At 39.8% G+C, this 20,500-nt stretch overlaps 1 protein-coding gene across 8 annotated transcripts in view; it reads right to left on the reverse strand.

The window, feature by feature from the left end:
• Positions 1-49: 49 nt before the first annotated feature.
• The window catches only part of frmd4a (FERM domain containing 4A), a 107,541-nt gene continuing 87,090 nt past the window's right edge, over positions 50-20,500 (reverse strand). For 6 of the 8 annotated variants that reach the window (XM_067390011.1, XM_067390010.1, XM_067390009.1 and 3 more), the window contains exons 14-23: positions 20,254-20,395; positions 15,339-15,472; positions 14,629-14,751; positions 13,806-14,037; positions 13,483-13,539; positions 11,666-11,903; positions 11,418-11,573; positions 10,398-11,233; positions 7,001-7,097; positions 50-4,708 (exon numbers count right to left, since the gene is read on the reverse strand). In XM_067390011.1, the coding sequence (XP_067246112.1) occupies positions 4,603-4,708; positions 7,001-7,097; positions 10,398-11,233; positions 11,418-11,573; positions 11,666-11,903; positions 13,483-13,539; positions 13,806-14,037; positions 14,629-14,751; positions 15,339-15,472; positions 20,254-20,395 (2,121 nt within the window). In that variant the 3' untranslated portion in view covers positions 50-4,602. Of the gene's footprint in view, positions 4,709-6,054; positions 6,123-7,000; positions 7,098-10,397; positions 11,234-11,417; positions 11,574-11,665; positions 11,904-13,482; positions 13,540-13,805; positions 14,038-14,628; positions 14,752-15,338; positions 15,473-20,253; positions 20,396-20,500 lie in introns of all 8 variants that reach the window. The other 2 variants (XM_067390007.1, XM_067390006.1) reach the window with 1 other exon arrangement.

Raw genomic sequence — 20,500 nt, forward strand, 5'->3', positions numbered from 1 at the left:
AAAAATCCAGAAATCACAATGTATGATTTTTTAACTATTTATTTGTATGATACAGCTGCAAATAAGTATTTGAACACCTGAGAAAATCAATGTTAATATTTGGTACAGTAGCCTTTGTTTGCAATTACAGAGGTCAAACGTTTCCTGTAGTTTTTCACCAGGTTTGCACACACTGCAGGAGGGATTTTGGCCCACTCCTCCACACAGATCTTCTCTAGATCAGTCAGATTTCTGGCTTGTCGCTGAGAAACACGGAGTTTGAGCTCCCTCCAAAGATTCTCTATTGGGTTTAGGTCTGGAGACTGGCTAGGCCATGCCAGAACCTTGATATGCTTCTTACAGAGCCACTCCTTGGTTATCCTGGCTGTGTGCTTCAGGTCATTGTCATGTTGGAAGACCCAGCCTCGACCCATCTTCAATGCTCTAACTGAGGGAAAGAGGTTGTTCCCCAAAATCTCGCAATACATGGCCCCGGTCATCCTCTCCTTAATACAGTGCAGTCGTCCTGTCCCATGTGCAGAAAAACACCCCCAAAGCATGATGCTACCACCCCCATGCTTCACAGTAGGGATGGTGTTCTTGGGATGGTACTCATCATTCTTCTTCCTCCAAACACGTTTAGTGGAATTATGACCAAAAAGTTCTATTTTGGTCTCATCTGACCACATGACTTTCTCCCAAGACTCCTGTGGATCATCCAAATGGTCATTGGTAAACTTAAAACGGGCCTGGACATGTGCTGGTTTAAGCAGGGGAACCTTCCGTGCCATGCATGATTTCAAACCATGACGTCTTAAGTGTATTACCAACAGTAACCTTGGAAACGGTGGTCCCAGCTCTTTTCAGGTCATTGACCAGCTCCTCCCGTGTAGTTCTGGGCTGATTTCTCACCTTTCTTAGGATCATTGAGACCCCACGAGGTGACATCTTACATTAAGCCCCAGTCAGAGGGAGATTGACAGTCATGTTTAGCTTCTTCCATTTTCTAATGATTGCTCCAACAGTGGACCTTTTTTCACCAAGCTGCTTGGCAATTTCCCCATAGCCCTTTCCAGCCTTGTGGAGGTGTACAATTTTGTCTCTAGTGTCTTTGGACAGCTCTTTAGTCTTGGCCATGTTAGTAGTTGGATTCTTACTGATTGTATGGGATGGACAGGTGTCTTTATGCAGCTAACGACCTCAAACAGGTGCATCTAATTTAGGATAATAAATGGAGTGGAGTTGGACATTTTAAAGGCAGACTAACAGTCTTTGAGGGTCAGAATTCTAGCTGATAGACAGGTGTTCAAATACTTATTTGCAGCTGTATCATACAAATAAATAGTTAAAAAATCATACATGGTCATTTCTGGATTTTTTTTTTTAGATTATGTCTCTCACAGTGGACATGCACCTACGATGACAATTTCAGACCCCTCCATAATTTCTAAGTGGGAGAACTTGCAAAATAGCAGGGTGTTCAAAAATACTTATTTTCCTCACTGTGTAACACTGTCCTAGTGGTTTTTGGATATTTTAATCCAAAAATCTTACATATTGTGCCTTTAACAGAACCCAACTGGTAAGACAAAAAAATTCCTTATGATTTCTGTCCAAAATATGTGTAACCTTGAATGCAGGTTCAAAGCAGGACAATTTTCGTTCTCTTTTCCGCCATTAAAATGATCCGTTTTCTGTGACACGACTTTGGCCTACATTTGCATATTTTTAAGCAGCATTCAGATTTGGCAAATCAAATTTCAGTTTCATGTACTTGGTATTTCAATCACAGGGTATAATTGTCAGCTTCACCTGCGGCTGATCTCATTACAAATGCAGAAACATAATCCACAAAGGTGACATGCGGAAGAATTCCAATTACGCCGAGAGGAAGCGGATCATCACCTTCATCCACCTGGAGGGGCATGTTGCGTTCTGAATAACAATAAATATACATTAACCATGCATATTCACTCTATCATCAACATATGAGACACAATCTGAATAATAGCAATAAAGTGATTTCACGCTTCAGTTTAGCGAACATTCAGCAATAATTTATTTCAGAATCTCAAGAACCACCACATTTCTCATCTGGAAAATTCAGTATCAGTTGCCAACAACACGGTTTTTGAAAAATGTTACTATACAAATTCTTAATAGAAAAAAGAATAAATTAACTGTGGAATTCGGTTATATTTAACCTGCCCAACAATTCCACTTTATTTTTTCTACAACACCATTTTATTGTGTCCGGTTATATCTGAAAATGAACTCATGAAACATGCTCTATTGTCAAGATGAAGTGGTAAGACAGTTTAGTAACTAAAGTCCTTCATTTTGCACAACTGGTATTAAAACTATTGACAACAGTTAGGAAAAGTCTACAGCTAGGAAACCAAAGCAGCAACTGGTCTTCCTGTAGCACCTGAACGTGTTGTTGCTATTTCCCAGCTTAAAGACCTGAAAATAAAACGAATACTGATTTATAAAAATCATTAAATGATTGGTTTTATGTTTTCTTTTAAAAGAACCCAATTTCCACAGTCCTGCCTATAAATGTTGATAAATGTGTTAGTTTTTTTTTTTTTTTAATATAAAAAGATTTACGTTTTTGTTATCGAGTACAGGTAGACGAAAGGAGTGAGCTCACATTGGCATAAGAGGGTACGAGGTCTGAACGACCTCTAAATGTAGACGCGGATGAGGTGTTTTACTTTCGATTAGGGCTGTTTTCACACTGGGTTTTAATTTTAACATCAAGATGCATTACACAGTGTGCTGAGCATGCATGAAAAGAATGAACAATCAATCAATTTAGGGCAGATAAAAACGTCTACTCTTAGGCCCGTGAATGAGTGTGAATCAGATGACTTTCAGATTTAGCGTCTGGTGATTTGGACCCTTTTGAATACACATTTGTAATGACTGCTTATGTTAACGGCACGCACAAACTATTGAATTTTTGAAGATCTATCGAGTAGTAATGGCAAAGGGTGTGCTTTTAGCTACCTGTTTCTTAAGGTACTTTGCACGTACGATATTTTTCGTATCTTGCAGAGTGTGAAACAATGTCTTTAGCGTTATGGCTTGATGTTTTTCCTCGGTCAGACGATCGAGGCGAGGGGCACACGTGGTTTCGGATCTTTCATGACTGCATGATGAAAGCATTGAACACCCTGTATTGTTTGAGCTTATGGTTTCTTACAAGCGGCTTTTAAAACTAAGCACCTGCTTTAATCATGTCACATTCTGGAATGCTGTTCTCAGGTCAGGGTAGAGGTAACGTCATTTCCATTGAAATATTGAGTTGGTGTGCCACGTTGTGTTGTGCTCATCTGACGGTTTTATAAATACGAACGTAATCGTAATGTCATAGTGGTGTTATAGTTAAGTAAAATCTTGAATATTAAAAACAGATACATAAAAACAGAAAACCGATAAGGCCAGGAGTGTTTGGAGAAGGTTTTTTTGTGTGTCTCGTCACTTCACTGATGTCACAACACTATACGTGGGGGTTTGTGACGGTTCTGCATGCAGTGTGGGCTTACAGCAGGGCATTGTGGGATGTAAAGTTCAGGCTCAGAGCACCATGTTGGCGAGTTGCCATAATAGCAAAGTACACTGGTTGCGGCCTGAGTTGCAGTACTTCACAGATTGGTCGTTCAACGCTGAGGGTCATGCTAATGCCTCTAACCTAATGCTTCAGATTTGTTGTACAGCTATGGCTTCTAAAAAAGTTAGCTAATGTTCTGCAAAAATGGTTGAACTTTCTGAACAAGAACCAATGAACTTGAGAATGACAAACCAACATTACATACAAAGACCACAATGTTTTGAATTTCCATGAAATAATGCAGTTGTTTGGTGACGCTTGCGGCATCACCATCTTGAGGGATATGATATAAGGGCTCGTTTTCCAATCCGGGATGATCGAAGAATGGCCATTTTAAATGCTCTATTGTTATTCACAAAATATCAAAGTTCACAGACAGAGGCTTATGGTGCACTGCGGTCCAAATGAGAAGGGGCGCTGTAGAATGAAGGAGGGGTTTGTGGTCACATAGTTTTTTTGTTTTTTTAACTGAACTGAGAACATAAAGATCTACAAAGATGGTTGACGACAAAGCAATCCATCGGAATGTGTTTTTGTGCATGTCATGTGCATGAGAGAGAACGATGCCGGCTCTCTGACATTAGTGCAGAGGGACACACACGACAGCAGGGGACGAATGTCTATTTGAGCATGTGTGTGTGTGCATGAGTGGGGTTCACTTATAGTACAACGCGCATAAGACGTCTCTCTTATGCACATCACTCCAGCGATGGAATAAACACGGAGGGTTTGTGCATACGGAGGAACCGGCTGCCAGCTAACTGGGTCAGAGTTCAAAAGTCTGAGGGGGAGGGTCAGACAAGGTCAAGCTCAGTTCATTCAGAGTCTTGTATTCCCATAGTTCATAAGCACTGTACCGCCGGGTATACAGAGAGACAGAGATGAAAGAGAGGTTGAGGTGGTACTGGCTCCAGCCATAGGTGTGTTCGGATGAGTTGAGGTCCAGGCTGTGGTCAGGCCTGCCTTCTGAACACTCTTTTAAAGAGAGAGGGATGAGGGATGACGGTTTAGACGAGCGTTCCCGGCTTTGCCTTCTCATGCCCGTACCACTGTACGTCCGCTATCTCAGAGCACAGGGGACTGCTCAGGAAACAACTATCGGTGAACGGCGATCTGCAATGAGAAGTCGAGGAAATTGTCAGACGTGTCTTGCCATTTATATTGTGGTAGCTAGCTTTGTGGAAAAAGCTCACACAGATTTGAATATCATCTGAATACACTGAACATGCTTTCAACTTTCTTTATACATTTTAGCATGTTTTAACACATTCTGCAGAATTCCACAAATGTTCCCCAAAAATTTGCAAAACCTGGACAACAATGGGAATGACTGCTTTATGGTTTTTGCACATGGAACCAAAGAAGAAAAATGAGAATCCCCAAAAAGACATATTATTAAAAGAGACAAAGAAAAAAATAATAAAATGAGATTAATTACATTTCATTTGTAAAACATATTCAGTTTCCTGTATTAAATGTATCTTAAACATTGCATTTAATATTAAATTTCCTTCTTAATATATTTAATGCAATAATTGATTAAAAATATAACATTTATTTTTTCCAAAAATATAAAGAAACTGAGGCCCTGTTTCCACCTGGTATGGTCGAGCAGATCACAAGTAAATGCAGGTGTAAATGGGGTGTAAAACGTTTTGAGCTTGTCCGCTTTCGACCACTTCCAGAGGTAGTCGAAAACGCATTCGACCGGATTGCTTTTGTAGTGAAAACGCTCATGTGGTTGAATGTGTACTCTTCGCCTACTGAACTAACACATAAACATTATGGGAAGTGTGTGCTAGCCAGATGGGATTTAAACTTTGCCAGCTGAAGACCCAAGTTTGGTTTGAAGACAAAAAAATGTACCAAGCACAATGTTCTCTCACCATTCCTGTCTTCTTCACATCATTCGTCGTAGTCTTGCGGCTTTCAGAGCAGAAACGAAAGCTGATGCTCTCTGCATGTTATTCCGTTGTCTCCGGGCATGTTCATATGTAAGTTCCATGAGCTTATTTTATCCATTAGATCAAAAGATCTGAAAAAGCCCATACATTTACCTGCATACAGAGCCTCCCCTTGAAGAAATCAGGACTTGGTTGAAAGTGGACAAAAGAGACGGATTAAAATACCAAGTGGAAATGGGTATGTGTTTCCCTCGTCCACTTGTGATCTGATCGACCAAAACGCATCTTAATACCAGGTGGAAACAGTGCCTCATACCACATATTATAAAATTACTCATTTTGTGATACAAAAGTTTGGTCATACTGCCCACACCTTAAAGTTTTTTAAAGAGTCACTGCCTCCCTAGTAATTTTATAATGAAATACGCTTAAATAAAACTTTAAATTTAGTTACAAGTTACATTCCAACACAAGAAAATGACACAATCAGAGAGGTGGAGGAGTGAAAGAGTGAGATATAGAACATGCAGAGAGATTGAGAGAGAGAGAGTGTACCTCTCTACTGGTCAGTGCTTTGGTGAGAGGGAGAACGGTCTTCAGTAGGAGAACTTTCAGTCGTATCACTGCCCCAAGAAAACACATAAACATTCAGGCAGAGGTGGGTTAGTGAGACACAAAGAAAGAGAGAGAGAGAGAGAGAGAGAGAGAGAGAGAGAGAGGTTAGCGTTTGTGGGTAGCCGTGATCAGTTAATGTAGAGTGAGTTGTGTAATTTTGACACTGTGGGGTAGTTCTGTTACACACTATTAAAGTGAACAACACAGACAAAGCATTGGTAAAATTAGGTGAACATCTAAACAGAGAATATGCTCCATAGCCCAGACTTTGACCAACATCCTCAAATATGTCTGAATTTAGGAATTTATGACTGTTCTTTGGAGTAAATAGCTACTGACAAACAAAGAACAATCTACAGGAATACCAAGCCAATTGTGCAACTTAGACAAAACAAGAACAACACAATGAAAATTTGAAGGATATATAAACATTCTTGGTCAAAGTTTAGTGCATGGAGAACCATAAAAACCTAGTCTAAAAGTATACTCACATCTAGACTAATGCAAATCACTGACAAATATTGCAGGTGATTTTCTTTTTTTTTTTTTCTTTTTTTTTTGCACAAAACTATTCTCATTGACTACAAGTGAAACATATCATTTGCTTTACTCAGGTCACTTATTTAGTTTTATTAAATTTTGATTGGTCAATACATCTAAGAAACTACAGAGATGCAGCACAGTATCTAACAAGCCAAGCTGGAATACTAGAGTGTTATATACAGTGTCATTTACATTGACTAGCTACTAATTACATATAAACTACAAATACATACATTATTTATATATATATATATATATATATATATATATATATATATATATATATGATTATTCACTTATAGAAATATACTGTGTGCTTAAATACACTGATTCTATGTCTTACCCGCTCTGCCAATTGAGTATGTGTTGTGGGCTGCAGGGGGGCGTAGCTGCAGGGTCACTACAGGGAGTTCCACTCCTCTGACTGTGTGGAGATGCAGCTGAAACACACACAGACTCCACTGTAAGACACTAATGCATACTGTTGAACTACAGTCACATATGCTTATGCACGTGGTGAACGTGTCGGAGATAAAGCTGACTGTTTGCTGCCAACACCCTCTTGAGCTGCTGGAAAAGGTTTGGAGTGTTTCTGCCACCCAGAGAGAGGCGATAATCCCTACGACACAAACCCACACACTGACCAGACCACCCTGACAGCCTCTATACACACACGGCTCACAGCAATGCACTGAAGTTGACATATAAAATAGGTCTTATTCCACTATTTCTCTCTCTTTCACATATGCATACACACACACACACACACACACACACACACACACACACACACACACACACACACACACACACACACACACTTGATCACTGTAGTAGCATTTATGCAATGAATTGCAATGTGTACATTTCACTTCATTGCATAAAACTGAAATTTTAAATATTTGAGCACTGTTGAGAGGATTTGAAAACACCTCTGATTGGCCATTGTGTTGACGTGCTCATCAGATATGTCTGTGATTGGCTACAATGATCAACGCTTTATGTTGTAAATGCAGACCGGTCCGCTGATAGATGGCTGCTTTCAAGCGCTCCCATTTCAAACCGCTTTCAAATTCAGACACTCCCGTGTGCTTTCAAATGCTCCCGTGTGTTCATTGTAGCCAATCCCAGACATGTATGTTGAGCATGTGAACACAATGGCCGATCAGTGGTGTTTATGAATCCGCTCAACAGCGCTCATTTTTTAAATTTCAGTAACGACTTGGTATCGAAGTCAGTACTTTTGACAACACTAACTTAAAGGAACACTCCACTTTTTTTGAAAATAGGCTCATTTTCCAACTCCCCTAGAGTTAAACAGTTGAGTTTTACCGTTTTCGAATCCATTCAGCCGATCTCCGGTTCTGGCGGTACCACTTTTAGCATAGCTTAGCATAGTTCATTGAATCTGATTAGACCGTTAGCATCGCGCTTAAAAATGACCAAAGAGTTTTGATATTTTTCCTATTTAAAACTTGACTCTTCTGTAGTTAAATCGTGTACTAAGACCGACAGAAAATAAGGAACTTTGCTGCCGTATCATGGCTGCAGCGGGCGCAATGATATTACGCAGCGTCTCTCACAAACGTCTCCATGGTTGCAAGGCACGTTCCCTGTGCAAGCAGGGGCTCACGGGCGCTGCGTAATATCATTGCACTGCTGCAGCCATGGAACGGCAGCAAAGTTCCTTGATTATTACGCCTGAATGAGAGTAAAGTTCCTAGCCATATCAGCCTAGAAAATCGCAACTTTTTATTTTCTGTCGGTCTTAGTACACGATTTAACTACAGAAGAGTCAAGTATTAAATAGGAAACTCTTTGGTCATTTTTAAGTGCGATGCTAACGGTCTAATCAGATTCAATGAACTATGCTAAGCTATGCTAAAAGTGGTACCGCCAGAACCGGAGATCGGCTCAATGGATTCGAAAACGGTAAAACTCAACTGTTTAACTCTAGGGGAGTTGGAAAATGAGCCTATTTTCAAAAAAGTGGAGTGTTCCTTTAAAGGACACGTGTGAATGAAAATGAGGTTGCGAGTAGGGATGTCCCGATCACGTTTTTTTGCCCTCGAGTCCGAGTCATTTGATTTTGAGTATCTGCCGATACCGAGTCCCGATCCGATACTTAATAGCCTACATAAAAAAGAATAAAGAAGAGCGAAAAAACAGATCCAGGAACAGTGCTTTTCAGGTTTTTCAGGTATTCAGTTTTCAAATAGTAATCAAATATAAAATATCACTGCATATTATCTTTACTGTATAAAATAAATAAAGATTAATCATTATTGAAGTTACAAAAACTATTCAGTATTCAGTCAAGAGCAGTGAGTGATTTCTTTGTTTTTTGTTGTTTGATTTAACATTAAATACAGGCAGCAGGAATAACGTTAGTTGTTTTCCCTTTAAGACATGCACGATCCACTACATATACTGTTCCACATGCGCTGTCTTTCTCGACTAATATACGTTCACTTAAGACATAACCGACTATGTTTGCTAGGATACTCGCTAGGACGGGCATGTTGACATAATTTTTGTATGAATGTGGCCGCCGAAGCGCAAGACTTGAAAGAGAACTCAGTATTTGCGCGCTGACTGGAATAAGCGTGTGCGCGCTTCGGATGAGCGCACACAAATCTTCTCACAGCGCGTGCAAGTTCTCTTTCGCGTCTTGTTCTTTAAGGTTTAAATCAGCAAGGCTTAAATGAGTTAGTTTAAACACAGACAGCAACGTGTGCTGTTCAGGTCTCACCTGCATCAACACCCGGGTGATGACGGCGTAAATGACTGGACATTAGAGCAGACGGCACTCGCAGTTAACAGTTTACAAAGAGTGACTGTTTTGTCCACGCTTTCTGATTATCGTTGTTGTAACGTTTTGTGCATCCATCGACTGAAACATACATTATCTGAACTCTGTCTGTTTTCCACGTTGCTATTTTAAACATGCCATAACTACAGTAATTAAGAGATGGCAACCTGAGACATTCTACCCGGAGCTGTTCACATCCTCAGACTTGGAATTATGTGTTTCCATGTCAACAGTATCAACACCAAAATGAATCTGCAGCAGTCAGGTACACTCTCTCTAGGTTGTTTACATTCATTATTATTTTAATGTTATGTGCTTTGGGACATGAGGTAGTTTTAGGTCACTTTGCAGGGAGCAGTTTGTGTGCGTGTTAATGTTTTTTGTTTGTTTGTTTGTTTTTTTACCAGGACCTCGGTACTTAGTTTTGTTCCTGTACTTGTGCATGGAATGACAATAAAAATCCTTAATAAATAAATAAATAAATAAAAGTATGAGCTTCTTGATCCAAAAATTTAAAAAAAGTTTGGATTCAAAGAACTTTTTCTAGTTGTCAAATTATAGAGTTGTTCGATACAATGGCTAATCAATAGCCCTAAAATGATTTTAGGGTCACAAACCTCAGAAATAGCTCAATTGAAATTGGACATAACCAAAAAAATTACTTTCAGTTTAATGAGTAATCATGTTACACTCTGAGTGAGTCTGATTCAAACCAATAACTCTATTGTGTCTTCAACAGTGATAAAAGAATCCGTTTGACAAATTCTGCTAATCAGACATCATAGATAGCATGCAGTTCTTTGTTGAATAGAACAAGAAAACTCTATAGAGAGAGTTATAACTATGATTATGTTGAATCAGTTTACTCTGATTGAGGTCTAGCAGGTATCCATATATTTTTTGCATAGTACATATTTGACCTGCTCACCTGGTGACCCCTTCACTAGCGTCCCTATTCGTCCTCCACGGCCATCTGAAGAGTTGGAGCTGGTGTGCGTGACGCGGCTGTGCTCCTTTAGCGATCCAGACGAGCGCTGGTACCAGCACCGCAGCTCCTCTGACACCGCTGCCCGCCCCCCTCCTCCTCCTCCTCCTTCCCTGCCCAGAGACGGAGTCCTCACAATCTGTGATCGGGAGGGCGTCAACCTCCCGCTGCCGCCACCCGCTTCCCCGTCCTCCCCGGAGCCCCAACCCTCCTTATAAAGCCCCCCAGCTGTGTAAGAGTTGGAGGTCTTGAACTGTGCCTTGACGCTGTAGTGCCCCTCCTGGTCATTTTCCAGGCTGCGGACGACCACGGCATTGGGGCTGCTGCCCTCTGTGTACAGCGGGTACTCTTTGATACGGTACTGTGAAGATGGCTGGCTCTGACTGTGGAGGTACACACCCTGATGGCTCCCGCACACTCCTCCGTGGGTGCTCCCGTTACGGGCCGCTAGATTGGGCATGCTGCCAGAACTAGACGCACCCAGGTGTCCGGCAGACTTGTGGCGCTGTCGCTGCCGCTGCCGGGCTTTGGATGGCGAGTCCTCGGCCAGCGTACAGTAGTTGGGGTTAGAGGTGGTCGAGGGGTAATAATGTTCTGAGCTGGAGTGGCTGGTGCAAGATGAGCAGTCGTCAGGGACAACAGAGCCATTGCTTCCTGTCCTCTGTGGTCCTGACAGAAAAAGGTCAGGGCTAAGTCCTGCCTCTGTGTCTGCCTCCAAGGACAGCAGCTTCCCCTGAGACTCCAAACTGGAACTCCGGCCACGGAAGGGCTGAGTTAGACTGAGAAAGAATAGAAAACTGAGTTTTAGTGGATTGTTTGAATTTTTTTTCATATTTTAAAACAATAATTGAATGAATTTATTTCACATAAAAATATAATTATGTAAATATGTATATTAGAATAAAACAATAGGTAATGTTCTCATGTTGACAGCAGAGGACATTGGAGAGTGTGTGGCAGCACCTGGCTGAGTGGACGTAGCTCCGTGTTCTCAGGTCAGGGGTGGAGGGCATGCTGGACTGGCTGTTCCAGTGAGGGAGGGAGCGCACTGGGCTGTTTTGGAGAGAGTTGCTCCCTCCCGCCTCACAGCTACCTGTGCTGGGGAACCGCCTGTGACTACTGCAGAAAGAGAAAAGAATAAACATGATTTATTAATTTAAATGTGCACTATTCATATAAAGCACAAAACAAATTTTCAGTTTGATCTGTACCTGGAGTGCGAGGATCGTTTCTTCACCCGTTCGTAGGGTTCATCTAATGAGCTTTCGCTCCACATGCGGGGTTTGATGGGGGACTTGTCGTAGTCACTGCGCTGGTAGTGCAGGTGTCTTAGTCCATCCAGGGACTGGGGGGGAGGAGGCCGGCTGTGGGAGGGGGGTCGGGGAGGGAGACCTTTGTGTGGGGAGGCAGCTGGAGAGAATGTGGGGGTTCCTGCCACCTGGGGGTCATCTGGAGCACAGAGTCAGATGAACTGAGATAAATATATGACTGAATGTTAAGATGGTGTGTGTATGTGTTTCTGTGTTAGTTATACTTTGGTGGACAAAACTGCTAAATGTTAGAAAATAAGAAAATTAAAAATAAAATTTAAATTAAAGGGTTAGTTCACCCAAAAATGAAAATTTTTATGAAAAAATGAAAAACCACTGTACTCATGAACTGTTTCAAATATGTTTTTAGTACCTTTCTGGGCATCTGGAAGTGTTAATTATCTTGCTGGCAATAGAGCCCTCACTGAGCAATTGGATTTTATCAATATATTGTGTTTTGAAGATGAACAAAGGTGTTACAGGTGTGGAATGACATGAGTTTGAGTAATTAATGACAACATTTTAATTTTTGGGTGAACTAACCCTTTAAAAAAAAAAAAAAAAAAAAAAAAGTTTACAAAATGGTTTTATGTGTATTATCCGATTGGATAAGCCATATTATTGTAAGTTAATGAAAAAAAAATCAATTGAATTCAACTCTAAATATTATTGAGCCAAATGAATGAATATTAAAGGGTTAGTTCACCCAAAAATGAAAATTCTGTCATTTATTATTTACCCTCATGCCGTTTTACACCCGTAAGACCTTTGTTAATCTTCAGAACACAAATTAAGATATTTTTGTTGAAATCCGATGGCTCCGTGAGGCCTCCATAGGGAACAATGGACACTTCCTCTCTCAAGATCCATAAAGGTACTAAAAACATATTTAAATCAGTTCATGTGAGTACAGTAGTTATATTAATATTATAAAGTGATGAGAATATTTTGGTGCGCCAAAAAAAAAAAAAAATAACAACAACTTATTTAGTGATGGCCGATTTCAAAACACAGCTTCATGAAGCATCGGAGCATAAATGAATCAGTGTGTCGAATCATGATTCAGATCGCGTGTCAAACTGCCAACGGCTGAAATCACGTGATTTTGGCGCTCTGAACAGCAGATTCGATACACTGATTCATTTATGCTCCGATGCTTCCTGAAGCAGTGTTTTGAAATCGGCCATCACTAAATAAGTCGTTATTTATTTATTTTTTTTTTGGTGCACCAAAAATATTCTCGTCGCTTTATAATATTAATATTGAACCACTGTCTCACATGAACTGATTTAAATATGTTTTTAGTAGCTTTATGGATCTTGAGAGAGGAAGTGTCATTGCTCCCTATGGAGGCCTCATAGAGCCATCGGATTTCAACTAAAATATCTTAATTTGTGTTCTGAAGATTAACAAAGGTCTTACGGGTGTGGAACGGCATGAGGGTGAGTAATAAATGACAGAATTCTCATTTTTGGGTGAACTAACCCTTTAATGAGGAAAATGTTTTGTTTTGTATCCGTAAACTATATTACTTGTCAAAAGAAAAGTGTCAAAACTGTGGTTAACCTGGCATCATTCTTGTCTGCAACACCCAATCTTAAACTAGAGACAGATATAATCAAACCCTGAACTAAATTTTGCTTGTTAAATATTCTGCTTTAACCGGAAATCAGATTACAGAAAATTGGTATGCGTGTATAAAAGTGTACAAAACTCACCATCATCCAGCACCAATGCGTCAGACAACGAACTGTCCTCTGAGCCGATATTTGCTTCTGCCAAACAGACAAAGACAATTACAAAGCGAAAACTTCCACAAACCAACACGTCGAACAAATCGCTGCAACCTGAGTGTAAACATTAGTGAATTCTCACAGCAGAGGTCACACACAGACACATACGTTCACACTGTTTTACAGGTCCATGGGGAGGTGTGATTACTCTTGCTCTCAGCATGAAAGACTTTACAGAGGAAACACTTAATGAACTCACAGGAGCTCAGAGAAAACATTTTACAAACACAACAAAAGTAATTCCTCACCCTCTATGATGAGAGAGGCACGTTGTGTGGGCTTCTTCCCGGAGCGAACGCGGTACTCGTTGATGCCATTCTCGATGTCTTGCAGCTTCTTCAGAGCATTCAGATAGGATGTCTTCCTCTGTTTCTTCAGCTTCTTGCTGTTGATGTGAGGATCCGACGCTAACCGCCGCGCTGCCTCCGTTATCTGAGACTGGATGGCAAATTCTCTTTCCAAACGCTCCAATTCCTCTTCCTAATAAAAAAAAAAAAAACACAGATGTAAACACAAACAGAATGAGTAAATTAAGCAAAAAACATGTATTTATTCACTTTGTGAAACTGCCAACACACACTCCATCAGAATAACAAGACAGCTACGGGCGCCAAGTTGTCTAGTTCTCACACACACATTGAGACAGCTAAGATATTGTGGCCTCTTATCAATGCCTTCGATTAATCACCCAAAATCAACAATCATCAGTCATGTACAAAGACACACACACTCTCGACCTCTTATATAATTCATATAACTTCAGCTTTCTTCTTTCACACACACATTCACATAGCTAAGCTCTTTTTTTGGAGGGTTTTGTAATCCTGCTCCTTTGGCTGACACTCAACACATACACTGCACTATCGCCACTTCCTCTGATCATGCCAGACTGGAGCTATTTATAGACCCCTGCGTACACACGAGCATCTGAGTCTGAGTTTGGCTTAAAGAGCAGTTTATGATCAAACAATTGTGAAGCATCGCTGTGGTCAGGAAGTAAGGGGCTTGAAAACCAGCTAAATCAGACTATAAACAGGATGCCAGGTTGAGATGAGGTTGGATGTCACTGACCTCCCCTTTGGGCAGGATCTTCTGCTCATCCAACTTGAAGGCTGTGCCAATTTTGCGTCTGACTGTGGGCGGCTCCTCACCGGGGTCCAGAGGGTACTCTTTTGGAAGCTTTCCTGTCAGCTCCTAAAAACAAAACACACTATGTTACATTCTTGATCCAGCTGTTTGTATAAGTGTTTATTCATACAGGTATACATGAGTGTGTGAGATTAAGATACAAGTTCTGATCAAAACCTTTGAAAGCAGCAAATCCAGAAGTGACTGTTTGCAACACAGTTTTTAGTCATCCTAAGGTGTGCTTCCATTGTAAAGGTTATTTTAAACAGAAGTGTGCTGTCTAATAAGATGCCTTATTGTTTTGTTTAAAATCTACAGCAGCACTATATGTATATCTATGGGATAATGCAATCCCAGAATGCACTGCTCAATGTTAATATAACATAGCAGAGTTAATAAATGGCAATTATAAAAGTAAGTATATTAGAAAATAATTGTAAATGGAACTAAATGGCTAATTTGGATTCCTTTTCATGATTTGAAATACTGTTCACACAAAAATATTGAGTGAAATTGTTACTTTCTCTGGCAAATGCACAAAAAATAAAAAAATAAATAAAAAATAGCTGCCTATGCAGACTGCAGACAGCAAGTTAACTCAAGTTTTCAAACAGAGCCATTATGCTGAAGTGAAAGTTTGTTTCGGTCCTTACCGCTTCTCTGATGCAGATGCTCTTGAGTTCCTCTATTCTCTGTCTGAGCGTCTCCTCCAGTGCTTCCTGTCTGGCCCTCAAAGCCGCCAACATGTCCTTCTTAGCGGTCTGGGAGCTGTCTGACTCTTGAGAGCCTACAAACACACACACACACACACACACCCAACAGGGTTAGATCAAATCTAGGGTTGACATCAGTGACATTTTACCAAATACGTATGTGTGCATGTAAACTAAAGGTCAAAGATCAGAAATATTTAAAGGTCAAACAAGCATCAGCAGCTCCGGACTTCAGCTTAAACAATCAGACTGACCTTCTCGCTTAGTGAGAGGGTGTGTACTTCACTGCTTTCAACGCACTGAAAGAGGCAAAATGTGTGTGTGTTTCCGGACTAAACAAAGGGTCCTAATTGGGGCAACATTGTTTAGCAGAAACTCCATGTGGATCAGAGCATAGAGCAAAGCTGTGTGTGTGCATGCATCAAGGTCTGAGATGTTTACAAGGAAGTCAGTGGAATTTTTTGGGAAAGATTGGCAAGAAGTACATAACAACAATGCGTTAATATCACCAGACAATGCTAAAGACATGAAATCAGTGTGGGAGAACTGGCTGTTTGTGACTGTGAACGAATGTGTTTTCTCACACTGAAACTATGTAGCATCATGGGCAGTTTCCCACATCTCTGCAGAGGAATATAACGTGTCTGCTGTGTTTATAAGGGGATAATGAGTATGTGTGTGTGAGTGTGTGTGTGTGTGGGTAGGCAGCTGTCTGGGAATCAGTGAAGGGTCAGCAGTAATAGAGAGAATATGAATGGGGTCACAGGCTGTGTCGCTAGTGTCCAGTCAAGCCTACTATGTGTGTGTGTCTGTATCTTTGGTCTAGGGCTGCACAAAAGCCCTGAAACCTCAGCTTGTCCTGTCACTGTGAATCAGACAATATGGCAATCTTCCATATTGTAACATCAACTACAGTTGGTCAAAAGTGTTAATATAGACATTTATACGGTTACAAAAGATAAATGCTGTTTTTGAACTTTCTATTCATCAAAGGGTCCTTAAAAATATATCACAGTTTCCATTAAAATATTAAGCAGCATTTTCAACATTAATAATAATAATAAATGTTTCTTGAGCAGCATATTAGAATGATTTCTGAAAGATCATGTGACACTGAATATTGGAGTAATGATGCTGAAAATTCAGCTTTGCCATTTCAGAAATAAATTATATTTTGAAATGTATTAAAATAGAAACCAATTATCTTAAATTTTGATAATATTTCATAATATTGCCGTAACACTGCCAAAACACTACCCTATTTTTACTCCAAAATTTTGAACTGTAGTGTATTTCAGAATAGTATACAAGTATTCAGAGTAGTGTATTTCAGGCTAGTATATAAAAATTTTTTGTCTTGTCCACAATAAGACCAGTGAAGTATAAAATGAAGTAAATATGATCCATTTTAATGTCATATCAACTATAAGCTCCAAAACCAGCTGTTAGGTGAGCACTTCTAATGGCACATTTAAACAGCTGTCTTCCCAGAATCACTATGAACATACGAGTGAAGCAGAGTGGGAATTCTTGTCTCCTAGTTCCTGTGCGTATATGAGACAGGAGAATTTAGCTGCAAAGAGCTTTTCCACTCCACCAAGTCTGGATCTGCTGAGAAGCTAAATAAACCATATTTGCTTCCCATTGGAAAACCTCCAGCACAAAGATGTGAAAAGAAAGACGTTAAGAGAAAAATCAGTAATGGGTGGGGTTCATGGGAACTCCAGAGGGGCAGAACTTTCCTGTAGTGAACCTTTGGAGCAAATCTACAGCAAAGAAAGGCATCACGCTGCACGACACACAAAACACAGCATAATTCTGTCACTGGAACAAAGGGACATTGTTTTGGAGAGTTTCTATGTGAAATCTTTCTATCCTTTAAGACACTACATATAAAGAAAGAAAGGGGTCTCCTGTAACAACTGAGGACTTTACAGAGCACTGACACACACATGCACATTTAACTGTAGTGTATTTATAACATATATTAAATAAAGTAAATATGATCCTGTGTATTTAAACACTATTCGACTGTATTCAGCTTGAATTTGCAATAATCAGCTTATTAGAATGATTTCTGAAGATCATGTGACACCGAAGACTGGAGTAAGGCCGTGTGTCCACCAAAGTGTTTTTAGCCAGCTGAAAACGCTAGGCGCTCTGCTTAAAACGCATATCTGTGAGCGCTTGAGAGCGCTTTTTTCCATTGAGACGCTTTGTTGCTACGATACGGAATATCCGCGGCACTGTTACTTATAACTGATTTTGCAGGTAATTTTTTTCAGACTAAAAATGTAGAGACAATGTGGAATTACTTGCTATGTATGTTCGGAGACCAGCAATATAAATTTCTCATCCATTTTGTTCCGTTTGTACAGCAAGAATGTGACAGTTGGTTGGTGTTGTATTTGTCCCGCCCCTCCTCCACTCTGATTGGATGGCTGAATAAAAAGTGACAGTGATGAGTGCAGCGTTTTACTCAAAGTTGAACATTCTTCAAATCGAGGCGACCAGTAAAAAACGCAGAGCTCTCAGCACTTGAGCGTGAAAAAGACGCTCAGCGCCTCGTTACGCTCCTGCCGTTTAAAAAACGCAGTGTTCCCATTGAAAACAATTGAAAAAGTACGCTAACAGCTGGAAAAAACGCTTTGGTGGACACACAGCCTAATGCACAACAACTTTTTGTTTTCTGCTAATATAATCAAAACAGCATGGGCAGAAACAAATAATATTAACCAACAACAAGATAAAAACCTAACTTTTCACAATACAACTAACACCAGTGGTGGAATTTCTGCCCTCCATTATTTCCCACTGAATAGTCTTTTTAAAGTGAATGTGAAATCAAAATGGATCTTGTTTACTTAATTCCCTATTGTGCACAATTCATGCATGTTTTTCCAAAGAAGGAACAAATAGGCAAAATGAATAATCTTACTCTGCCTCAAAAACAGCTTTCTATATGAGCTGACATAACTGAGTATGAACTCTTCCCCTCCATCTCACCTGATTCCATCTTGGATTCTCCAATCAATTACAATTGGATAAAATCAAGTGCTACTCTACAGTTATTTTCTCTCAGAATTTTCCTTTTCTCTTTGACCCTCCACTAATCTCTCATGTGTGGTCAATGATTAAGAGGCTGAAGTAACACAGCCCAGATAAAAGGGGAGATCATATGACTGACACCATTCCTGCTATGAGCACATTTAATTCATGATACCTGACACCACGGCAAGAGTCCAAAATCAGCATCAAGACGAGCTGTTCTCACTCTCACCCCACAGAAAATTTACACACATGTCCACACCCCAAAACTCCCAGTGTATGATATCATCATCACCATGAGATCATAAACACTGGATTCACACATGTAATAGGACAAAGTGTATGAAGCCAAGTGCACATTACAAAAGCTTTTATGTTTCTTAGTTGGAATGATACATTTCAAACTACAAACAACACTTTATATTAGAGATATTGTTTAAAATAGAGATCACAAATCTTCTATGATGCTAAATGGATAACTAAGCAAATAACATGTAATTTACTAAAGGTTCTGACAAAATGTTAATTGCTGCAGTCTATCTGAATAAAATATTTAATTAATCTGAATTATCGGTTAAAAATCAGTTTGAATTAATGATTAAATGACTCACTCAAATACTTCAATTGAATTAGCATTTTTGAACGAATCTCTTGAATGAATGATTCAATGGAAAATAATTTCACTTACTGGTGTAACAATGTAATTGATATAATCCTTATTTCAAGCAGCAAGATACTTTCAAAAGGAAAGGAAAACACATCAGTGTTTATATCTGATCTATACATTTCTATCCCAGTACTTCTGTGATAATTTGAATGTTTGTAATGCAGAAATAATGACACTATGTGGTTTGTGAAGCTGGTACATACTGTACTTATACATGACAACAACTCTCTGGGTCAGCGCCAACATCACCGCCAACAAAGATTTGAATGTTCCACTGTGATTGTACTTGTCCAAGATTTAATAGACAAAGCCGAATCACTGTCATTTAGGAATAAGATTGCATGGGTGTTTAAATTGAGAACGCGTTCTTTTAATGATTAGTCGTGCAGCTCTACTTTATACGTGTGTAAGAACGTAATTACAGCTGTAATCGAGGAAGAAAATGATCTTATAATGGCATCTGGTTTACTACTATTTGTATAAAATGCAACAATGTGACAAAAAATGACAAACTGTGAGACTTCACTCAGTCTTGTGGCATAACTGTTTGTGATTCTGTTCATCGCCTTTGGCACTTCATATACAGTAATGTTATCTGACACTATCGGATAAGAACAAAATTTGAACTGAATTGAGATGGATGATGACACTACAGCCTTCTGTAGAGCTACTTTATAGCTGAATCAAATTTGTTTCATAATATATACATTTTGCAGTACTGACACTATTGAACTGATTTGAATAACTGAACTGACTCAAGCTGAATAATGACACTATTGTCTTCTATAGAGCTGCTTATTGCGGAATTTAACTAGTTCCATAATTGATGAACTTTACAGTTACTGAACTGAACCAACACTAGTTCTTCAGCTGAATAAAGACATTATTGTCTTCTGTAGAGCTGCTTATTGCGGAACTGAACTAGTTTCATAACTGATGAACTTTACAGTAATTGAACTGAACTTAACTAACACTGGTTCTTCATATTAACATTGACACTATTGTCTTTTTAGAGCTGCTTTAAAGCAGCACTGAATTCTGTTTGCATTCTGTTACTTTCCTGTTTTGAAACAATATGTATAGTATAAAGTGCTATATAAAAAAAGCTGACTTGACTTGCAAGTATGTGTGCGTTCTGACCTGAGGACAGTAGGCTCCCGCTGCTCCCGCTGATGATTTTGCCTTTGCTGCCCATGTTGGCAAGTTTGGAGGTCTTGAGGGTTCCTGTTTCTGTCAGGTCTATGGCTATCTCATTCAGACTGCGTGCTGCGTGGATCTTACTCTGAGAGACAGAGACAGAGAGAGTGAATGTGCTTGCCAGCTGTGACGAGTGTGTCAGAATTTTCCAGGAGACGAACATTCCGCAGCTTTTAAAAGTGTAACAGAA

This window comes from Chanodichthys erythropterus, chromosome 7 (genome assembly GCF_024489055.1).
Source record: "Chanodichthys erythropterus isolate Z2021 chromosome 7, ASM2448905v1, whole genome shotgun sequence".
Classification (NCBI taxonomy): Eukaryota; Metazoa; Chordata; class Actinopteri; order Cypriniformes; family Xenocyprididae; genus Chanodichthys; species Chanodichthys erythropterus.